This window comes from Tachypleus tridentatus, chromosome 3, assembly GCF_004210375.1.
Source record: "Tachypleus tridentatus isolate NWPU-2018 chromosome 3, ASM421037v1, whole genome shotgun sequence".
NCBI classification, from domain to species: Eukaryota; Metazoa; Arthropoda; class Merostomata; order Xiphosura; family Limulidae; genus Tachypleus; species Tachypleus tridentatus.
The window spans coordinates 83,655,767-83,676,073 of NC_134827.1; the positions used below are offsets into that span (position 1 = coordinate 83,655,767).

Consider the following 20,307-nt stretch of genomic DNA (forward strand, 5'->3'; position numbering starts at 1 on the left):
CCCAGCCGTGGGGGCGCTATAATGTGACGGTCAATCCCACTATTCGTTGGTAAAAGAGTAGCCCAAGAGTTGGCGGTGAGTGGTGATGACTAGCTGCCTTCCCTCTAGTCTTACACTGCTAAATTAGGGACGGCTAGCACAGATAGCCCTCGAGTAGCTTTGTGCGAAATTCCAAAACAAACAAACAAAAAAAAATAGTTTCGTAGCATCTTCGAACCTAAATATCGTAACTATAGAAACAAAAAGAAATAAATTGTTTGAATGACCTGACGGGCGCTAGATTCACAAACTTCGGGTTCGAAACACCATCAGCGAATATGTTTGCTCTTTCAGCAGTGGGGTGTTATAATGTAACGCTCAAACGAATCATATATTTTAAAGTGTCAGTGTGGAAATTTTATCATAAATATTTTAAAAAATCATTATTTTTATTCCTTGACTTACTTTTACAACAGACAGACCGCAAATTAATACACAGCATACTGACATGAATTAATAACTAATGCATTGTTCTAGATTAAAAATAAAGTGCCACCTATAAACAGGTACAAGATTTTTCTTATTGATTGTCAAGTTCGCTTTTTCGCTTTGACTTTGCGTTCCACTTAATTTCTTCCGAGCCACTGACTTCAGAATTGTCTGTTAATTTCACGCCGATTAAATAATGATATATCTATGTAAAACAAAAACAGAACAACAACAAAATTGTGCTAATGGAGCTCGTTAGCTTCTTTATACCGGAAAAACAAAAAATTCTGATTACAGTATAAAAGGTGGTTCCAGTCATTTGGGAATCAGTTAGAGATTTGAAGACAAATCAGCTTGAATAGATTTTCATTAGAAAGTTTTCTCAGTTTCAGAATGAAGGTTGTGGTAAGTACAAAATATATTTATCATATGTATATGTATATATATATTTTCGGGCCCGACAAGGCCAAGCGTGTTAAGGCGTGCGACTCGTAATCTGAGGGTCGCGGGTTCGCATCCCCGTCGCGCCAAACATGCTCGCCCTTTCAATCGCAGGTGCGTTATAATTTGACGGTCAATCCCATTATTCGTTGGTACAAAAGTAGCTCAAGAGTTGGCGGTGGGTGGTGATGACTAGCTGCCTTCCCTTTAGTCTTACATTGCTAAATTAGGGACGGCTAGCACATATAGCCCTCGAGTAGCTTTGTGCGAAATTCAAAAACAAACAAACAGATATTTATATATATTTTCACACTTAAGCTCTTTAATAGTATTACACAGGATGTTCGGAAAGTCACTGTGCAGTTTTGTAATCATATTTTATTCAGTCTATTTCAAGTCAGCAACTAATAGTGGTGTTTAGAAACAAAATAAGAAGGATCCAAGTCTGCATTGATGCCAACGGGGGTCACTTTCAACATTGTTCATAATTGTCATTCATATTTACCTCCTGTATTCTATATTGAAACATGTCTGTTAATAAATATATAAGTGCACAGTTCTTTCCGAACACCCTGTATATTCGCCAAAAATATCAAAGTGAAAGTTTTAAGGAATCCGAACCCAGTCGTCAAAACAAATTGTTTTCGGATTAATCTTTTCAATTTTTAGGGACGTACTTAAGTTTTAAGTCCATCTTCAATTATTTCATGATTGATAAAATATAATTGTTACATATTCAGTTCTAATTGTCCATATCCATAAATAAATAGAACAGGACAAAATTTGATATTAATAAAAGTGCTTGAAACATTTGTTTCTTTTCAGGTTCTTTTCTTTGCCCTATTCGCTCTTGCTGCTGCTGGTTATGTAAGTTATCATCAGCCTGGGTATGGGTATGGTGGATATCCAGCTTACGGTTATGATAGATACAGATATGGTAGGTATCCAACTTATGGTTATGGTCATCGCAGATACAGATATGGTTACTATCCCAATCATGATTATGGATATGGCAGGTACGGTTATGGTGGTTATCCCAGTTATGGCTATAGACAAGGAAAGTATGGATATGGTGGTTATCCCAAGTATGGTTATGGACACGTTGGATATCTTGCACTAGGACATGGATATGCAGGTCATGAATATAGTTCCCAATAGTTTAAGACACCTTACAGCGGCTACCATGTTAGCTACCCAACGTACGGATTCAAACATGCAGGATACCACTGAATAAAGAAAATTTATAAAGGTGAGATTTCATTGTCAATACTATTGTAACTAAAATAGTGCAATTTGAATAAGTAATTGCTGAACAGAATGTCTATGTAAACCTAAGATTGTAATCACAAACCATAAAAATACTTCAAAACAACAATTTAGATTCGAAGATGAATAACACCTACTATCTGCCCAGCAAGGAGCTTTGTAAAGATTTGTTTGCATAAGTTAATGAACAATATTGTGTACACATACCTAAATAAATGCATATACACACATACAAACGAAAATAAAGAAATATAAACGATCTTTTCAAACTCTTTTTTTAATTTACTTTAGCATTATTTAAAAAGTTATGTTATGTGTTATATTACTTGTTTCAGCACAAACTACGGTTTGAAGCTTGGAAGAAAAAGAGTTGTCTCTTCTGAACGCTTGAAGTTAAACTTGCAAAAACGTCTGTATGAAAACCAACCTCTCTTGGAATTACTTACATACTTTCTCAAGGGTATTCAGTCAGTTCGTCGGAGAACTGTTGAGAGTTTTTAAGTTGATCTTTTTAACAGTTGTTTATAATGAATTTACCTGTTCTTGGGCATTGACTTTGTGGTTGTTTTGTACAATAAATAAATATATATGTGATTATTTTCTCGTTATAATTTAATGTAACAACTTTTTTCATGGTTTGAGCATGTTTCCCATCATCCCAACTTGCTTTTCGAAAATTGGTAAACAGAGTTGTCATGAAAACATCACATGTTCTATGTGGTTAATAAAAATCGTTTCTCATAAATTCTCGGTAATACTTACAAAACGTTCCTTCCTTCCCATCTCTTCTGGTATTTAACAAAAGTCGATTTCGAGGATGAGGAATTTGCAGCAGCAGAGGCTGACGAATCAACACCATTAGTTCTAAGACTCGGCTGTTTAACTTCTGTTGGAGCCAAAGACTCATTGTTAACACCACAACACTATTCACTACTTGTAGTCTAGGTTTCTCTGTAACAAACTGTAGATCTAATTTTTCTGACATATTTTACCACAGAAAAGTTCAAATCACACAGTTTAATTATAATATAAAATAACTCACAAAACAACTATACAATGTAAAAACACTGCGAAACAAGTAATCTTTTAGAAAGATCCACATATCTAATATAGTGTTTACATACTTCAAGAAATTTGACGAATGTTTGGTAATAACTCTATATTTAGATTATACAATCTATGTCTAATTCTGGATTCTTTGAAACAAACCCACCTTTCTCGTGATATACATTGGCTAGCTGTCAAGATGAAACACGCCTTTTTGGAAGAAGTTACCAGAATTTTTCGTTATTATGTTTCTATATTCTTTGAGTCCAGGTGTATGACGGAATAATAGTAAAGCTAACTCCTACGTCACGACTTTCATTCGGTTTCTAATGTTTCTCTGCAATAAAAATATTAATAATATCTGTAAAAACAAAGATAAAATCGTCAAAATATTTCAAGGGAGACAGTTTGGAATTGTTACTGACCAGGAAGAATTCTCTCCTGGTAAACACTGTTTCTATTTATCATGCAATTGCTCAAACTCGTGTAACTGTGAGATAGCCTTAGTTTTATGCTAATATTAGTGTATTAATTTGTAGAATTTGAAAAAAAGAATAAATTAGGTGTTGGAATAATTCTTGGTAGCTTTCTTTTATTTACATGTTTCAGTTAGTAACATCTCTGTAGTTTAATGAATAGTATCTTACAATTTTACCAAGTGCTAGTACCAATAGGACACACAGAGCGGGCGGTAAAAAAGTAAAGCATGTTTTTCGTTGGTTAAACGATTCGCCGCTTAAACGATCATTCACATGAACATCTTTTTTACATCAGGAATAATGACTTTACAAAACCCACAGGCTGACACTTTAATAACACTGCATATCTGATATATCCATACTTCTAAACACATTTGCTCCATCCACTGTAAAACAAAGAAACAACCGGTAAAGAAGTTTGATTTTTTTTTAGATTAGGCACTCCCGCCCCCTATAGAATGAAAGAAGAATTATATTTTCTTTAACTGTATCCTTCCATTTTTCCCTCCTACACTTTCTCACCCTAATAAGGTGTCTACAACATTTTCCTTGCAGATTTACACTTTTTTTTTCTTTCTTGACAATTCACTTTTAGCCACACACTTTTGTTACCTTTATATTAGTACAGCGGTAAGTCTACGGATTTACAACGCTAAAATCAGCGGTTCGATTCATTTCGGTGAACTCAGTAAATAGCTGGACATAACTCTGCTATAACAAAACACACAAACACCTTCATATTAATCTTTTTTCACAGTCGTTCTTCGCTCTTATCGAGTTCATGTTCATGTACCTATTGTTGTTGTATCCCTTTAAACAACATTACCCGACGCACATGTTCATTTATTTCCTAATATTGCTGTTTGTATTCATGTTCTACTTTTATTTATTATTTTTGGGTGTTCGTTTTTTCTCCTTTTCATGCTGTTTTCATCTTAAAATATTGATTTTAATCTAAATAATTAACAAATCACGGCTTGATACTAACTAAATATCTACTTGAGACAAATCTTTTAGTTCACTTCTTTATAAAGATATAAATATTATTTCTGTAATTGAAAATGTTGTTGCACTACAATAAATAACCTTTCGAAAAGTCCTAAATTACAGTACTTCGAAATATCTTGGTACTTCTCGCAAGGAATAGACATAAATAAAATGTAAACTGATCTAAAAGCAGTAGATTTCAAGCTAACCCTCGTGAACGTTCAAATAATTATATACACACTTAAGAGAATAAACCTAAAGATAGTTTTGCTGCTCAACTGCCACCTATTCTGAGTAATTTTTGTTTTATTTCCCTTTTTTCTGTCTCTCTATTTATTTTTTGATATCATTTGAAAATATAATCCTTAAGTAACAAAACAAGACAGCGATATTTTTATTGAAGCATTTTTAACTGTTGGCACTAAACTTAGCTGTAGGAATTTTCGCGTTACGAGGTTATATAATATGACTACTTCACTCACCATTTTTCCTTTTGTCGCGCCTAACGTGATACAGACGTAGCAAATTCAATTAACAAGTGTGTACATTGTGAAGAGGGATTGACACTTGATGCCAAAAGTAAAGTGAATGGTGTTTAGCACAATTTTAGATTTAAATTAATGCAAAATTCCCAAACAGTGGAAACAGATACGGGTCAAGGTACTTTCGCTTTCTTTTATTTGCGAGGAATCTAAACCTTACAAACTTCTCAAATATAAAAATAAAATCATAAAAATTTCCAGAATAGAAAACACTACACCTCATTATAAAACAACTGGAACGTTTGACCTATTTTATTTAATACGTTTTGATACTCAGGAAGGCTAGAAGATATTTTATTCCATGTATATGAAGAAAATGCAATCAAAGCTAATATTTCCCACACACACAACGTAAGTCATGTTGTGTATATGGCTGAATGTCAAAAATACTCGAAATCTTAACGCAAATTTTTCACTGATAAAGCGTTTCATGAATATCAGCTATTTTATCTGTATTCATGAACTATATTTTGAATTTTACACAATCACAACGTATCAAACCACTTTTCAGAAATATATATATAATTAGATAAAGAGACTTCGTGTAACGTAACTCCATAAACAGCTGATCGCATCAACTTCTAAACTGTACCAAACGAATCGTCTCGGTTCCGACATTTGCAAAAAGGTAAAAAAAAAAAAATAAAATCGCCTAAGCCCTTAGGGAAAACTGGAAATTCCCCCGAATCTCTTCTCTTAAAATTCTTGACTCATTAATTTCTAAATGGTTCCAAACGAACCGTTTAGGCCTTGAGGTATGTAAAGAAGAAAAACTTCACCCAACACTTTAGGGAACCCGAATATTTCACAAAAACATTTTAAAGGAAATTCCCCAAAAGCGGTCTCCAAACAAGTACTGCTATTAATCACTGCTCTTATCTTAATTTAAAAACTTAAATTTGTATTGTAGTGGTCCTGTAAATGTGAAGCATAGAACCACATGGTGGATAATTCAATATTAGTAGTACTTTATCTGACGTATGAAATGTTTAAGAATTTATATTGATATCATGCGCAATGAGTTGACAGACACGATTCCTTCTTCGATTAGCAGTCATGAAAATGTTCGTTTGAGTATTGGAGGCTCGATCCTGGTAATTACAACAAACTAAACAACAAAGTCTAGGAAGTTTGCTAGGATAGAGTGGGAAGTTTTATCGATACATATAACTCTTCTCATTTAAAGAAGCAGGCTGACGTCACCTAGATGTTAGTGTGTTCAGCTGAAGAGTAAAAAGTTCAGAACCTGGTTTTTAGCATTATAAGCCTTCAGACTTATCGTTGGGTCATTGGGAATCACATTGTAATATATAAATTTATTGTGCTTATAAGTCTTTATTTAAATGTTAAACTTGAGAATAATTTTATACCTCAATTACGTCGTTTCTTTCTGAGGAAGTGATACATTTCTTCTAAGGGATTTCTGAATTGTTTGATGCGCTAGCCGTCTTTAGTTTAACAGTGCAAGACTAGAGGGAAGGCAGCTAATCATCACTACCCATTGCCATCTCTTGGTTTTCTCTTTCACTAACGAATAATGGGATTGACCGATATTTATAACGCCACTACGATAAAAAATTGAGCATCTTTGATGTGACAGGGATTTCAACTCGCGAACCTCAGATTACGAGTCGAACGCCCTAACCACTTGGCCATGCCTGGCCTCTTATTAATTAATCCAGAAAATAATATAAGTAGTAATTCACATTTTACAGTTGTTTTTGTAATCCACCTCTTGGATCGCACTTACTAACACTTCATCAATACGCATGTTAAATAATTATTACTTTTTACATTTGCTGAAGTAAGGTCTTTTTTATACATTGGACAAATGTTATTTATATATGTTGTGCAATATACGTTTTATTTTTTAGCCAGGGTATATGGATTGTTAGTAAAGTTTTGAGTTTTTGTTTTTCCTTTTTGAAGTACTTTTTTTAAAAAACTCGGAGCTTCATTATCTCTTCATTTATTTGAGATATAATAATAGTTTGGGACGATTTGTTTTTCTTTGTTTGTTTTTGAATTTCGCGTAAAGCTACACGAAGGTTATCTGTGCTAGCCGTCCCTAATGTAGTTGGTTGGTTGATTTAGTGTTTTATGGCACAAAGCAGCTAGGCTATCTGCACCAAACGTCCGGTAAAAAGCTAAAAATAAAGTAAATGTAGTAAAATTCATAAAAAGAAATGAAAGTAAAACAAAACAGCATTTACAAATATAAATAGCATAAAACCAATGTTGACATCTAGTCTACAATGTTAAGAGAGAAACCAGAGTAAGAAAGGTTGTAAAAGACTTTCTGTAGCATAATGGTAATGGTCATAACCTACCAGGAAGACTAACAGTACAAGAAACACCGTCAGTCACCTGAAGTTGGCCATTTCAGTCCTGGTTCCGGGTTATGTGACATTATGGCCATTGTCAAAAAGTAAAGTAATAAACGTTTTAAAAGACATGCAGCAAAATTGTAAAAATAATTTGCCAGGATGACTAAAGGGTAGTTCAAACGGATAGTTCAAACAGCAGCGTTAGTCACCTGAAGTTGGCCTTTCTAGTCCTGGTGTTTAGTTATTTAATGTTACGGCCATTTTTTAATTTCAAATCGAACTAGAGAGATTGTGATTCTTAAAGGGAACCACATTAAAAAAGGTTTAACTTATATGACATTAAAAAGAATAATGGTCTTTAAAAAACTAAAAACTTTATCAAGGTGGACAGTGTTACCATCACCAATAACACTATCTAATGTAACGGACAAACCTTGGGACCGAGCAGTGTTAAAATGGTACCGTCGTTGAGAGTCGTAACAATGGCAAGAAAGTAAAATGTGGCTCATAGTGATCTGAGTGTTACACAAACTACACTGGTGCATCAGATTTAGATAAAACAAAACAATGAGTTACAAAACTGTGACCAATGCGTAGTCTAGTTAAAACAACTTCCTCCTTTCGATCCTTACGGAAGCTAGAAAAAAAAACGAACACGGACGATATTTGGTAGGATAATAACGAATAATGTTCTACATCACTCCACTAGTTTAACCAAAATACCATATAAAAATAAAAATATTAACACGGGAACTAATTTTTCACAATATTTTTATTCTTTCAATAATTTCACTCTAAAAATTTAAAAACAGTGAATACATGCTAAATGAGGTTAAACAGCTTCGGTTCAGTTATTGTTAAGGGCAAAGCTACACGATAAGTTATCTATGGTCTGTCCATCGCAGGTATCGAAACCCGTATTTTAACGTAGTGAGCCTGTAGACTGAACCAATAGTGGTGGCAGGAAAAATCAATAAACAAGTTTAAAAAATTGATATATTTTACTGTATATATACAATTTCAGTTTGTTTAAAATTAAAAGACATGAAAACACGGGGCAACATCTAAATATATAATGAACCAATATATCAAAAGATGTTTGCCCTTTCAACCGTAAAGACGTTATTATATGACAATCAATCACAACATCTATTAATATGAGCGTAGGCCGGGACAGCGGTGAGTGCTACCAGCCGTTTACCTACACGCTGGTCTGAGTTTCAAACATGGGATAACAGCAGACATTATCAAAATGCTATAAGTAAAAAGAAACCAACCAATCCAGTAATAATTAAATTTTATAAATATCCAATAATACACCTGCATGGATTGTCTCTTTACGTTTGTTAATACACACATATCTTGGAATCTTATGAGACATAACGTTATGGTGTTCATAATGTTAGTATTTTCATACTGAGAAATAATATTAAAAGCACATATCTATGCATGAATTTTCACTATACTCTTTTAATATTCATGATGAATTACGTTGCTTCCAATACTTCCACGTCGTTACCGAGTGTTTGTCAACCATCTAATAATTCAACCGCTTTAAAAATAAAGGGAAATTGATGTTTCAGTTCATAGGAATACACTTGAGGTATTTATTAAACAGCTTTTAGCTCTTCAGAACATGCATTAAACTTCCACTCCTGTCAAACCGATCAAGATATCAACATGAGTAACGATTTAGATTCTTATACGTGCCATAATCAAACATGTGCTGCTCAACCGTTGAACGGTACCCCAGCGGAAACAAAAAAAGAAAGCGATATCCTCTAAGATACCTCTAGCTCTTTCACAATATTTCATCCTACACAAGCGCTTTAAGATAAAAAAAACTTCTAAGTAGCGCTAGTATCAATCATATTAAAAAAAATTATGGACTAATAAGGAAACACACAAGGACAATTAAAATATTCAACACTATCTCTTCGAATGTGTTACAAACTTATGCTAAATAACTACCAGTAATACAGAACTACTTGAAACAGTATTCAGCTAACCGGTAACCATCGACAATCAGGTATTTTGTTTTCGAAAACACCAAGAACAATTGGTTTAGTGTATAATTACATAAGGGATTAGTCATATGTGCTTTGTTTTCACGCGCAATTCAAGCCCCAAGTTTGAGCGTTGTAGGTCCCCAAACTTTCCACTAATCAAAAACCAAGGAAAAGCATCAATAATATTGAACTAGTCATCAATAACTGAAGTAGTGTAATATTCTCTGGTGAAAGTTTTCCATGAACGAGTTCTTTAAGTCTTTATAACACCAAAATCTGGCACTCCATCCCTGAAGTTGGCAACATTGACGATATCCCTAATTATGCTTTAAAATAACAGTTTAAACAATCTCTAGCCTTCAAATAATTCGCTTAATATACTGTTCTTTGTTGTTGAAATTCACATACTACATCAATGTTAAGTTTGTAGCAATTACATTGTTTTTCTATGTAAAATATACAGGTTGCCCAAGCGGTAATTAAGGATTAATTGCAATATTGATCGTATTTTTCTATGCGTTGTTAGTCCTTAATTAAGGGATAAAAATAAAGTCTTGCAACGATATGTAGAAAGAGACAAAAATAAATTAACAAACAGTGTTTCGGAAGGCGACGACGTTCAGATCCCTTTGGAAATTCGAAGGTTTAAATAAGTGTAACTTTAGAATTTAAAAACAGAATAATTAAAGGTTTTAATTATTTTCCACTGTATGAATATGCTTGTCTACTACAAATATAAAGAAATGGTGATGCACTAGAATATAATTATTGTATGAAAAATATATAACCTCAGAACAACGCTAGTGTATAACGAACGAATCAATACATCAAGGTAAAAAGGTAGTCAAACATGGATTCTTCATACAATAATTTTTTTTTATTTGCTGATACAATCGATTTCATTGGAGTTATTCCATTTTTAATTGCACTAATATGAATTCGGTAAGGTAAGGCTTTAAAATTTAGTTTATTGTGGTCAGTTGTTCAAAACTGAACACGACATAAAACAATGTTTCCTACACTTACACTTTGTTCACGAACCATTGTTGATTTGAGAACCAAGGTTAATTTATTTACCTCTACACACGTGGCGTGTTGTATGTAACCCATATGTTAAGTGGCCGTTTTTGAGTCACAGACAGTGTGTCACGATAAGACATGTATTTTTCTTCCTTCATTATTAATCTAGGGTGTGCGGCTCATAGAACGCTTCTGAGGTATTGTTTGTACTTAAAAAAAAACAAAAAAACTTAGCTCATAGGTCCTTCATCTCCTGACCGATTCGAGATCTAATTGCAGTTTTGGGCTCGCAGATCAAACTCTTTCGATTGTTGTATTTAACCACATTCAAGACCTCGTAGATTAGTTTACTCTAATCCTGCCTAAAAGAATTTAAGATGCCATGGCTATTGGGAATTTCCTCTTGTTTATTTATGAACATAATAACTTCGGGTTTAAAAAAGGAAACAAAAAACCAAACCAAGTTATTAATAAAATGAATTTTACATTTATTGAAACATTTTAAATTAAGTGCATAATGATTTCGTTTTCAAAAAAATTTTGTATTAATATATATTTACAATTCAAGTTATGATCAGTGATGTCGAGAAACCCACTTGTTGAGAAATATATATGCAAAAACGGCTCGTTTGGGTTGAGAAAATATTTTACATAGAAGGTCGAAACGTTGTTCGCTCTTCTATGTAAAATATTTTCTCAACCCAAACGAGCCGTTTTTGCATATATAATTCAAGTTATGATCCCAGCTTGAATTTATACCATCGTAATCTGAACCACTTATAGATACCAATGTAAAACTTCAGAGCAAATAGATCTCACTTTCATAAGATTTCTTCAATTTAGCTAAACAGGTAATCTTGTCTATAATGAAAGATTTTTTTCCACCTTTAAAAACATGTTTAATAACACAGTCCAATAATAACTAATAATTTATACTCCAAAACTACTTTTCAAATATTACAATAAACAACGAAAAATAATTATTTAAGAATCACTTCAAAGAGGAAAATTTTTCATCACAATTTCTTACAAGTTATATACATGGCCCTTGAATATTTTGGACAAAAGTATTTATAATGATTATTTATAAAGTATAAAAGCATTTGTATTTTTTTCCTGTATTAAAAAATTTTTGCTATTCAGAATTTAATATTTGCAAGTGTTCTTCAGTCTCAGATTTGGTTTCTTCATCTTCTTCACACAATCTTTGTTCTTTGTTATCTTCCTCTTCCTCCAAGTTGTATGGTTCCATTTCTTTTACACTGCTCAAATCTTCCTCAGTTACTGCTTTACTACCAATCTCCGACTCGTATTCCGTATTACATTCTTTACTATACAAAGCTTGTTTATCACAATCTTTGCTCAATTCTTCTCTGGGCTGTATTTTATCTTTATTCAATTTTAAGAATCCTTTCTCAGAGATTTCTGCTAGTTTCTCCTCAGGATGCACAATTTCTTCAAAGGGTCCAACATGTTCTACATCTTTTTCTGTATAATTTTCAACAGAAAATTCCAGTTTGGCTTTTCCTTCAGTCCCAAGATATTCTTGTTTTCCTTGCTTTTCATACAAAAGGTGTTCAGTGTCTTTGTATCCCTCATCTTCAACTTGCCCGATTTCACCAATGTCTTCACCTTCAAGATCACAGTCCTGATGTTCTTCTTCTGAATCATTTTCCTCATCTCCAGACTCCTTGAGGTTTTCATCTGTTACTGTGGCTATGAGGTAAAATTATACTTTGAAACCCTTGTCTCATTCTGATTTATAATATAAAGAAGAATCAATATACAATAAGAAACAGTGGCTGACATATGCTGTGTAAGTATCATTCTATGAAATGTGAATGTTATCACAAAACCTGTTGTTTCTTCACTTTCATCTACAAAGTCTATTGGTCCTTCAATACTGATGAAGCTACAGAGATGTAGCTATTTGGTCGAGATTGAATGTCATTCAAATTGCTAGGAGAAGGTCATAATCTGTGACAAAGACGATGACTTTCATGAAGAAAATGAAGCTGCTCTCTTTAAGTATGAAGTTCATCATGCATTCACAGTCTTTCTTCTTCCCTCTCTGAGACATACGACTATATGATAGGAAGAGATATAGGAGTTAAATGAACTTCAGTATATTAGTTAAACAAAGATAGATTTGTCAGAAAATTAGAAAGTAAAATATGACTTACAATATATAAGTACAAGTACACAAATTCAAAAAAAAAGAAACAAAAAGCAGAAAATTATAATGTTTTTTCTGAAACTGTAACTGTTTAAGACTTTTCTTGTTCTTTATATTATTGTGTTCACTTTCTCAATTAACTTAAACAATTTTTGACCAGCTTGTGGTTTCAATTTTACTTCTGGACAAACCTGATCAATACTTTGGGTCCTTAAAATCTATTTTGTGACAGTTTTTTTTGTTTTTTTTATTGGCTATACAACTATATACAAAATAAATTAATAAATTGTCTTTTTATTTATTTTACAGTGCTTATTTTTTTCAAAGGAAACTAAAGAGAATTTAATTATATCTGTTGGTTTTAAGTTAAAACATTCATTTATTAATTGATACTTAGTCAAATAATAAATATAATTCAATAGAACAAATTCAGATTCTTTTTGGAAAATGATGAATTCATCTTTTGAAATAGCAGCAATTGTTATAACGAATGATTTCCATTTCCCTTGTTTGTTGAAAAAGTAACACATTAAATAAAATAAAATCTCTCTTCAAATATTATTTGAAGATTGTTTTAATCAGGTATAAAACATTATAGTCAGTCATAAAACAGATATCTGGTTATAGGTTAAATACATCCACAACTTCTTAAACACACAAGAATGTTTTAAAAAAACGTCTCTACAAACAATACCCATCTTTCTATGCTTTTACTACCATTGTTAAATTGGATGATTTTATGATTAGATAAATTCTATAAAATATACAACTTACCAAGAGTTGAGTCAAATTCTATTTATAGTGCTAGATATATTATCAATTTTGGCAAAGGTAAACTAAGTAACAGGCCTGTCTTCCTTGCAACAACTGAAGTTTCTGCATGAGTGTTATTGCTTTCTTCCCCCACAACTGTAAGCAGCTGAATTATTAAATCATGAAATAAGTAATAAACAAGCTACAATATTAAGAGAAGATTTAATATTTCCTAACCAATAAGGTTTGAGAACCATGTTAAGCCTTATAAGTGATCTTCATCTGAATGGATCATCAGATTATGCAAACAGGTAAATACAACATTTAAGTTGGATTATACAATTTGTTTTCTCCTTTTTAATTACGTTCACAATGTAACAGTACAAAATGTTTAAGCCAGCCTGTTTTTGTGTAAAGAGAACTGTAATAATGAAAACAAATACAAGTTATAAATCAACTTTATTTTGGAAACAAAAACAGTTTTATACCAGCATTTTGTAATTCAATAACAAAAACACCCAAACATACATTTTCAAATATATGCAAAAATGATAATCTCAATGACTCAACAAAGGTTATTTTATTGTAAGATTGGCCTTTGTTGTTTTTGCTCAACCATACTAGCAATCTAGTCCATTTGCTGCTTTATTTCATTACAGAGAATCTCATGCTACATTTATCGAATAGCGATCAATCAGAAAACATGTGACTCAAATGAAAATAGCTGTTTTTGACAGGAAAAGGATATGTGAAAAACCGTTTCACAATTAAAGACTTGTATTTCTTAAACTAAAGAAAATACTATATAGTCATATCTTCACAAAATTTTTTTGCTTAACTATTAATGCTGAAATATTCTGACATTAACAAGAGATTCTATTTCATTACAAACTTCTATCAAGTTGTTTTTTCAAAGCTAGTACTCACCTTCTCCACTGCAGGCATTAAACATGTCATCTTCAGACACTCTTAGGCCTTCATTTAATACTGAAGTAAGTTGATTAGCTGAAATATAGTTACATGCATTACACCTGTAACAACAAATTACTCATCACAGTTTTAACACTGAAATTTATACGAGATATTATTACATCAACATTAAAGACTCCAGTGCTACTGTAAATGACAACAAAACAAAAGTACAGAATAATTTTCTTATCAAAACTACTTCAAAACAAATACCTCCAAAATCATGGTATGTTTGAAGTTAGTACCAAAATTAGTATCTAACAAGTCATAACAGAAGTTAATATTTTTCAGATGCTTAAAATAAAGCTACCTTGGTAAATGGATGCTAGAACTAGTTCTTTCAAATCTTTTTGACCCTCAAGTTCACTTGCCATCTGGAATACACATTAAAAAAAAAAAAAAAAAAGATTATATATATTATATACACATACACATGTGCGTGCATGTAAAAATGAAAACAAATATATCACTTGGATAAAATACTTACACAAGTCTTTGATGCTACCAAGACATGTAAACATCTCTTAGTTGTCAATTGCATACTTGCATATCAAATTTATGTAAAAATAATAGTTCTAACTTTAATTTAATAATTGTAATACAAAAATACTTTTACCTTATGACTGTCATTTTGTAACATTTATGTTGTGAAGTTCACACATACATAAAAAAAAAAAATCATTTAAACTTTCATTTTTCTCATTCTTTAAAGCTCCATGATTATTTTTCCTTTGAAACACACACACAGGCATAACAAAAATAGCCTAACACTAAATAGTGTAAACAGTATACAAGTAAGAAAATCAGCACTACATAACAATGATGGAGCTATAATTTTTAAAGAGAAAAGTAAAATTAAAATTACTAGTTAAGGTACCTGCACATTGGACAAAAGTTATTTAAATTCACAATTGATGAAAAGGTTATCTTAAGAAATGAAAAGTTGTTTCCTTTATATATAATTTTTAAAAAACCCAAAATGCCCATACACACAGCAAAACAAAAAGTGAAACTAAGTTTACATGCAACTCCTCAAGGACCCAACAAACCGTCATGCTAAATTTGGTGAAAATCCATCAACAGAGGAGAAAATAGTGTTTAAAAAAACCTACAAAACACTCATAAAACCTCAAACTAAAACCGAAAATTTTTGTGCATTCCCCTCCATGGACCTAATGAACCTCCATACCAGTTTTGGTGAAAATCCATCCACACCCTGTGAAGTATTTGCGTGGTCATACAACAGACAGTGTTATTATATTTATATAGATGGCACCAGTACATTAGATCTGCATGTGAGTTATTCATGACATCATATCTGCACCCTTAGAATGGAGAAAAATAAGGTTTTCCATGATGGGAAACAAAGGCAAAATGAGAAAAATCATGACCACTATTGCAAATCTACATGCACAGAGGATAAAACATTTCACAAAGTTATGGGTTATACATCATGTAATAAAGCTTTTCCAGCATCATATAAGCAAGAATCCCATTACAGTATGCTACTTTTGTAATTTGGTAGCAAAGGATAAGAGTTTTAATTGTTTCACTTTTTTTTTAGGAGTAAGAATTTGTTATGGACTTACTCTAAAACACTGTTGTTTTTTGTTTATACACTTACATAGAGACAAAGACAAATGTTAAAGATTTCAAAATACATCAAAAGAGCATATTCAAAATAAACTACCACCAAATATTGCACATATTCTCCATAAAACTATTAAATCCAGATTAATGTAGCATAAACCCCAGCAAATCAGTATTAACATTATAAAATCAAACTTGAAAAAAATAATTCAGTTTAATGTTTCATTCTCAGTAAAACATTGTAAATCTCATATTAGTAACAGATTAAATAAATTTTAGAAAAAGACATTTACAATTGTGAATATCACATGTACATAAAATACATTAAACTTTCACAGTAACATTAAAGTATTTAATACTGATTTAGACAAGTGTGCTGATTCATTGGTTAGTATAACTTCTTGGAATCTAAAACAACCATGTTATTTAACATTTGCATAACACATCCAAAAAGGAGTTTTTATATTTGTAAAAGAAAAAAAATATAGAATTCTATCATACCTCAGCAACATACTGAAATTCTTTCCTTGGAATCTGAAAAATCTGGGAAATGAGTTCTTGCTTTTCTGCCAAAGCTTCTGCAATTTGTTGATCTTTGCGATGTAACATTTCTAAATTAAACAAGATTAGTTAAACTGTTGAAATTAATTTAATTCAAATTATGTTCACGATTTTTACTAAGCTGTTAGAGGTATATGCTGGTATCTTGAAAATGTTTTAAACATTTTGTAAAATTTTAAAACACTAATTGCTACTGAATTAGTTCTAATCCTCTTATCAATTTGGCAAAACATACGAATATATTATTACAAGATCAGACCAACTTTATGAACTAATAACAAGACAATCCTGACCACTACTGATGGTACAGCAAGATGGACATGAAACTTATGCACAAATTTTTTGTTTTTTTATAAATTAGTTTACTCTAGCAGCACAACATTATTGTACAAGTTACAAGTAATACACTCAAGTATTGGACAAAATATGGTGAAAAGTTAGTATTCAAAAGTACACTTATATAGGAAAAAAATTAAATTTCAAAAGAGGACTTTAAAACTTTTGGTACAAGTTTTGTGATGCAAGTTTGTTTTTTGTTGTTTTTCTTCAATATCCTAAAAACATGACCATGGTTAAGTTAATAAAGCCTACAAGAAATAAAATAACCTGTACCTCCAATTTTATCACTATTCTGTTAAAGCTAATAGAGCTTCCAATTTTAGTAGAAAAATTTACTTTAGTCAACGTAACATTTACTTTCAAAGACACTAGCCAGTTGGTATACATTTTTTTTTTATGTCAGCTGATTTTATTACAGAATTTTCTCTCATTCCAAACTGCTCTTCTTACATGGCAGTACTGCCTTTCACTTCGCCTTCATCAACCAGTTTTTAAATCTATACTGTATTCTTTATGTTAATATTAGGCTGAAATCCAAGTTGAATCTTTCCATGAAAATGATGGAAAAAAAAAAACGAATTTACAAAACTTAGTGGCAAGACTGTCTTTCTAATACTAGTGCTACCACAAGATGAATAACAAAGTACATAAGGTTTGTACATTAACAATAACCCCTTCCTTTATACTGCATATTTTAATACTTCCATAGCTTTTAAAAACCACCTACTAGTACATACATCATTCCAGTCAAGTCTGGGTAAAATCAATTTCATTTGGAAATTTTTCCAATTCATTTATTAATATTTAAATAAATTATAATGCTCAAAATAAACTATTTTAAAATATGACGAAAACAAATTATTTTTAATGTCAATTATGAAGTTAATCAGTGAGATCTATTAGCAATAAAAATACACAATGTTAATGTTTAAACATGAAAACAGTACCCGAATTCTAAATAAGATAAACACACACATAGTTTTCATTATGAAAAGTCAACTGGATTTACTCTGAAAAAACAAAAAACAGTAAAAATTGCCCAACTACACATCTTTACTTTGCCTACAGTGTCTTATCGATTGGTAATGTCGTCTAGAAATATATCTGCCTAGAAAAAAAAATTAACTGTATGTTCATTGTTTGTACATGATTTTGTTGTTTTTAAATATAAATGAACTGGGAAACATCACGCACACAGTAAAATGATTTATGAAATAAATGATCTACAAGGTAACTGTACCTATTGGAGTAAGTACAGGTTCTGCAACTTGAAGAACCACACTTTCGCTGACTTTAATCTCCGATGGTTCTATCAGCTGGGGTTTGACTGGAACATGAAAAACTTTTACTCTTTCAAGATTCTGTTGTTCTTGGCTATCTTCAACTGAGCTACAAGGTAAAGGAGCTTCTTTCTGTGGTGTGACTAATGAAGTACCCTTCTGTGGATGATTTTCTGTTGATGGGAGTTTGGGACTAGATATTTCAGTGTTAGGAAAACTATGTGAGCTGCTATCACTTGTTTCTCCTGTGTCTGTGGATTCCGCACCATTGCTTACTTAAGAATGTGAAGATTCTAATGATACAGGCATCCTAGGTTTATGACAAAGTTAATTTCTTATTAATTCTCTCAACACTGGCTCGGACAATTTAACCAACCATGTGATCTCTTTGTAATCATTTAATATCATTATAGATTTAATACTTCTAATTTTCAAAATAGTGTGTATATCATTGGCAATCTTTCAGTTAATGTGTCTTTCATGTAAAAAAAATAATTTTGAATGAAGTACTTTCAATAAATTAAAATAATGATTTCAATATATAGTCCATCAATATATAGGGTATTTGTTTTGAACAGTTCATGTGCAAAGTGATTTTCATGTTTAAATTAAAATAGTTTTTCATGTCAAAAATATCAAGTTTCACTTGTTTAATCTCTAAAACCTCCTAAATACATTTCAAATGTTTATTTTTAGTAAAACTTTACATTTTATCTGTTATTTTCTCTACCCTAACTATATATAAAGTTAGTCAATATGACTGACCTCTTAACCCCCCTGCCAAATTGAAATAAGCCCCCAACTACTACCTGCACCATTATAAGTTGCATATCACTCTGGAAATGTGCAGTTCACATTAAACTACTGAATTGCATTACCAATGAGTTACTACAAGCTGTTTGCATGTGTAGCTTATAAAATTATTATTATTTATTTTACCTGATCTAAACTTAATGTAAAGAGAGAGATCCTTAATTCTATACTTTACTTTATAATAATAAATAAAGAAAAACCATAGAAAACAAGATATAAAGCACTTAGCAAATCTTTTTCTCTTGCTGTCAACTGTCAATGAAACTAAACACCTTTAACACACACCACACCAATGGTAGTAATGCACTAAATAATTTTATTTAATTCAATAATGCACCAAAGAAAATAGACTAACAACATGCAAAAAAGTAGCCAATTTCCCTTATAATTTTTCAGGTTTTCTAACTATGTGACAAGAGTTGGTACAAAATCATCCAAGCTGGTTTCTCACAGGAATAAACAGCGTATTAAGTAAAATTGATGATTATTGATTCAGAAAACGTTATACAATACTTTATTTGATAAATGTTATACTAATTGGTATAACACAAATACAATAAGCTTAGTAAAACTTTAAATATAAGACACTAAAATCTTTTCATGTACAGTAAAGGATACCCATTGCAATAGGGTTAAGTGAAATATGCATTGTACACAGGAATATTTCATTTCTTAAAGGTTTTCATGCTACTTAAAAAGCATTATATATTTAATCTTCAAAAACAAGACTCATTTCCATTAACTATTTTAATCAAAGTACAGCAGTGATTATGTTTTTCTGCTAAAAGAAGAATCAATCAATAAAGTATCCTTAAAATTAAATCTAAATAAATCAGTTTGATTAATATTTAGTAAATAATTTTACCTTAAACCTCAACTACTCTTTCTCTTATAAAAAAAAAAGAGAAGTTTTCTTTAATAACTGTTATAATGAAAGTTTAAAGTTTGGTGTCATATGGTTCTAAAAATAATATCAAACTGCTAATTTTAAAGCTTACACTTTGTTTATTGCCAGAGAATCTTCTGAAATATCTTCTGTTTTAGACAACAATGAAGGAATCCTGGGCTGGCTGGCCATGTTCAGTTTGTGAGCTTCAGAGGCTTCTGTGATATACTTTAACCACATATTACAAATAAATTTTATTAACAGTGAAGTAAAGAAGGACTACATGAAGCTTTATCTAAGTAAATTCTACAGTATTTTATTAACACAACCTGATATAACAAGCAAAATACACAT

At 31.4% G+C, this 20,307-nt stretch overlaps 2 protein-coding genes across 3 annotated transcripts; one reads left to right on the top strand and one right to left on the bottom strand.

The window, feature by feature from the left end:
* The first annotated feature begins 810 nt into the window (after positions 1-810).
* Positions 811-2,853, top strand: LOC143246119 (uncharacterized). The gene is made up of 3 exons (XM_076492337.1): positions 811-873; positions 1,735-2,158; positions 2,511-2,853. The coding sequence occupies exons 1-2, from the start codon at positions 862-864 to the stop codon at positions 2,065-2,067; spliced, it is 345 nt and encodes a 114-aa protein (XP_076348452.1). The 5' UTR covers positions 811-861; the 3' UTR covers positions 2,068-2,158; positions 2,511-2,853.
* A 9,310-nt stretch (positions 2,854-12,163) lies between these two features.
* LOC143247369 (uncharacterized) lies at positions 12,164-20,082 on the bottom strand. Of its 2 annotated transcripts, XR_013026530.1 has the most exons (8): positions 20,066-20,082; positions 18,215-18,564; positions 16,576-16,685; positions 14,795-14,858; positions 14,443-14,520; positions 13,537-13,671; positions 12,443-12,670; positions 12,164-12,302 (listed from the first exon to the last, which is right to left on the bottom strand). XR_013026530.1 is itself a non-coding variant. In XM_076495339.1 (7 exons), the coding sequence occupies exons 3-6, from the start codon at positions 16,681-16,683 to the stop codon at positions 13,559-13,561; spliced, it is 363 nt and encodes a 120-aa protein (XP_076351454.1). In that variant the 5' UTR covers positions 16,684-16,685; positions 18,215-18,564; positions 20,066-20,082; the 3' UTR covers positions 12,311-12,670; positions 13,537-13,558. The 2 variants fall into 2 exon arrangements, 1 of the variants encoding a protein (XP_076351454.1); XM_076495339.1 differs by lacking the exon at positions 12,164-12,302 and having other exon boundaries at positions 12,311-12,670.
* Between the last annotated feature and the right edge of the window lie 225 nt (positions 20,083-20,307).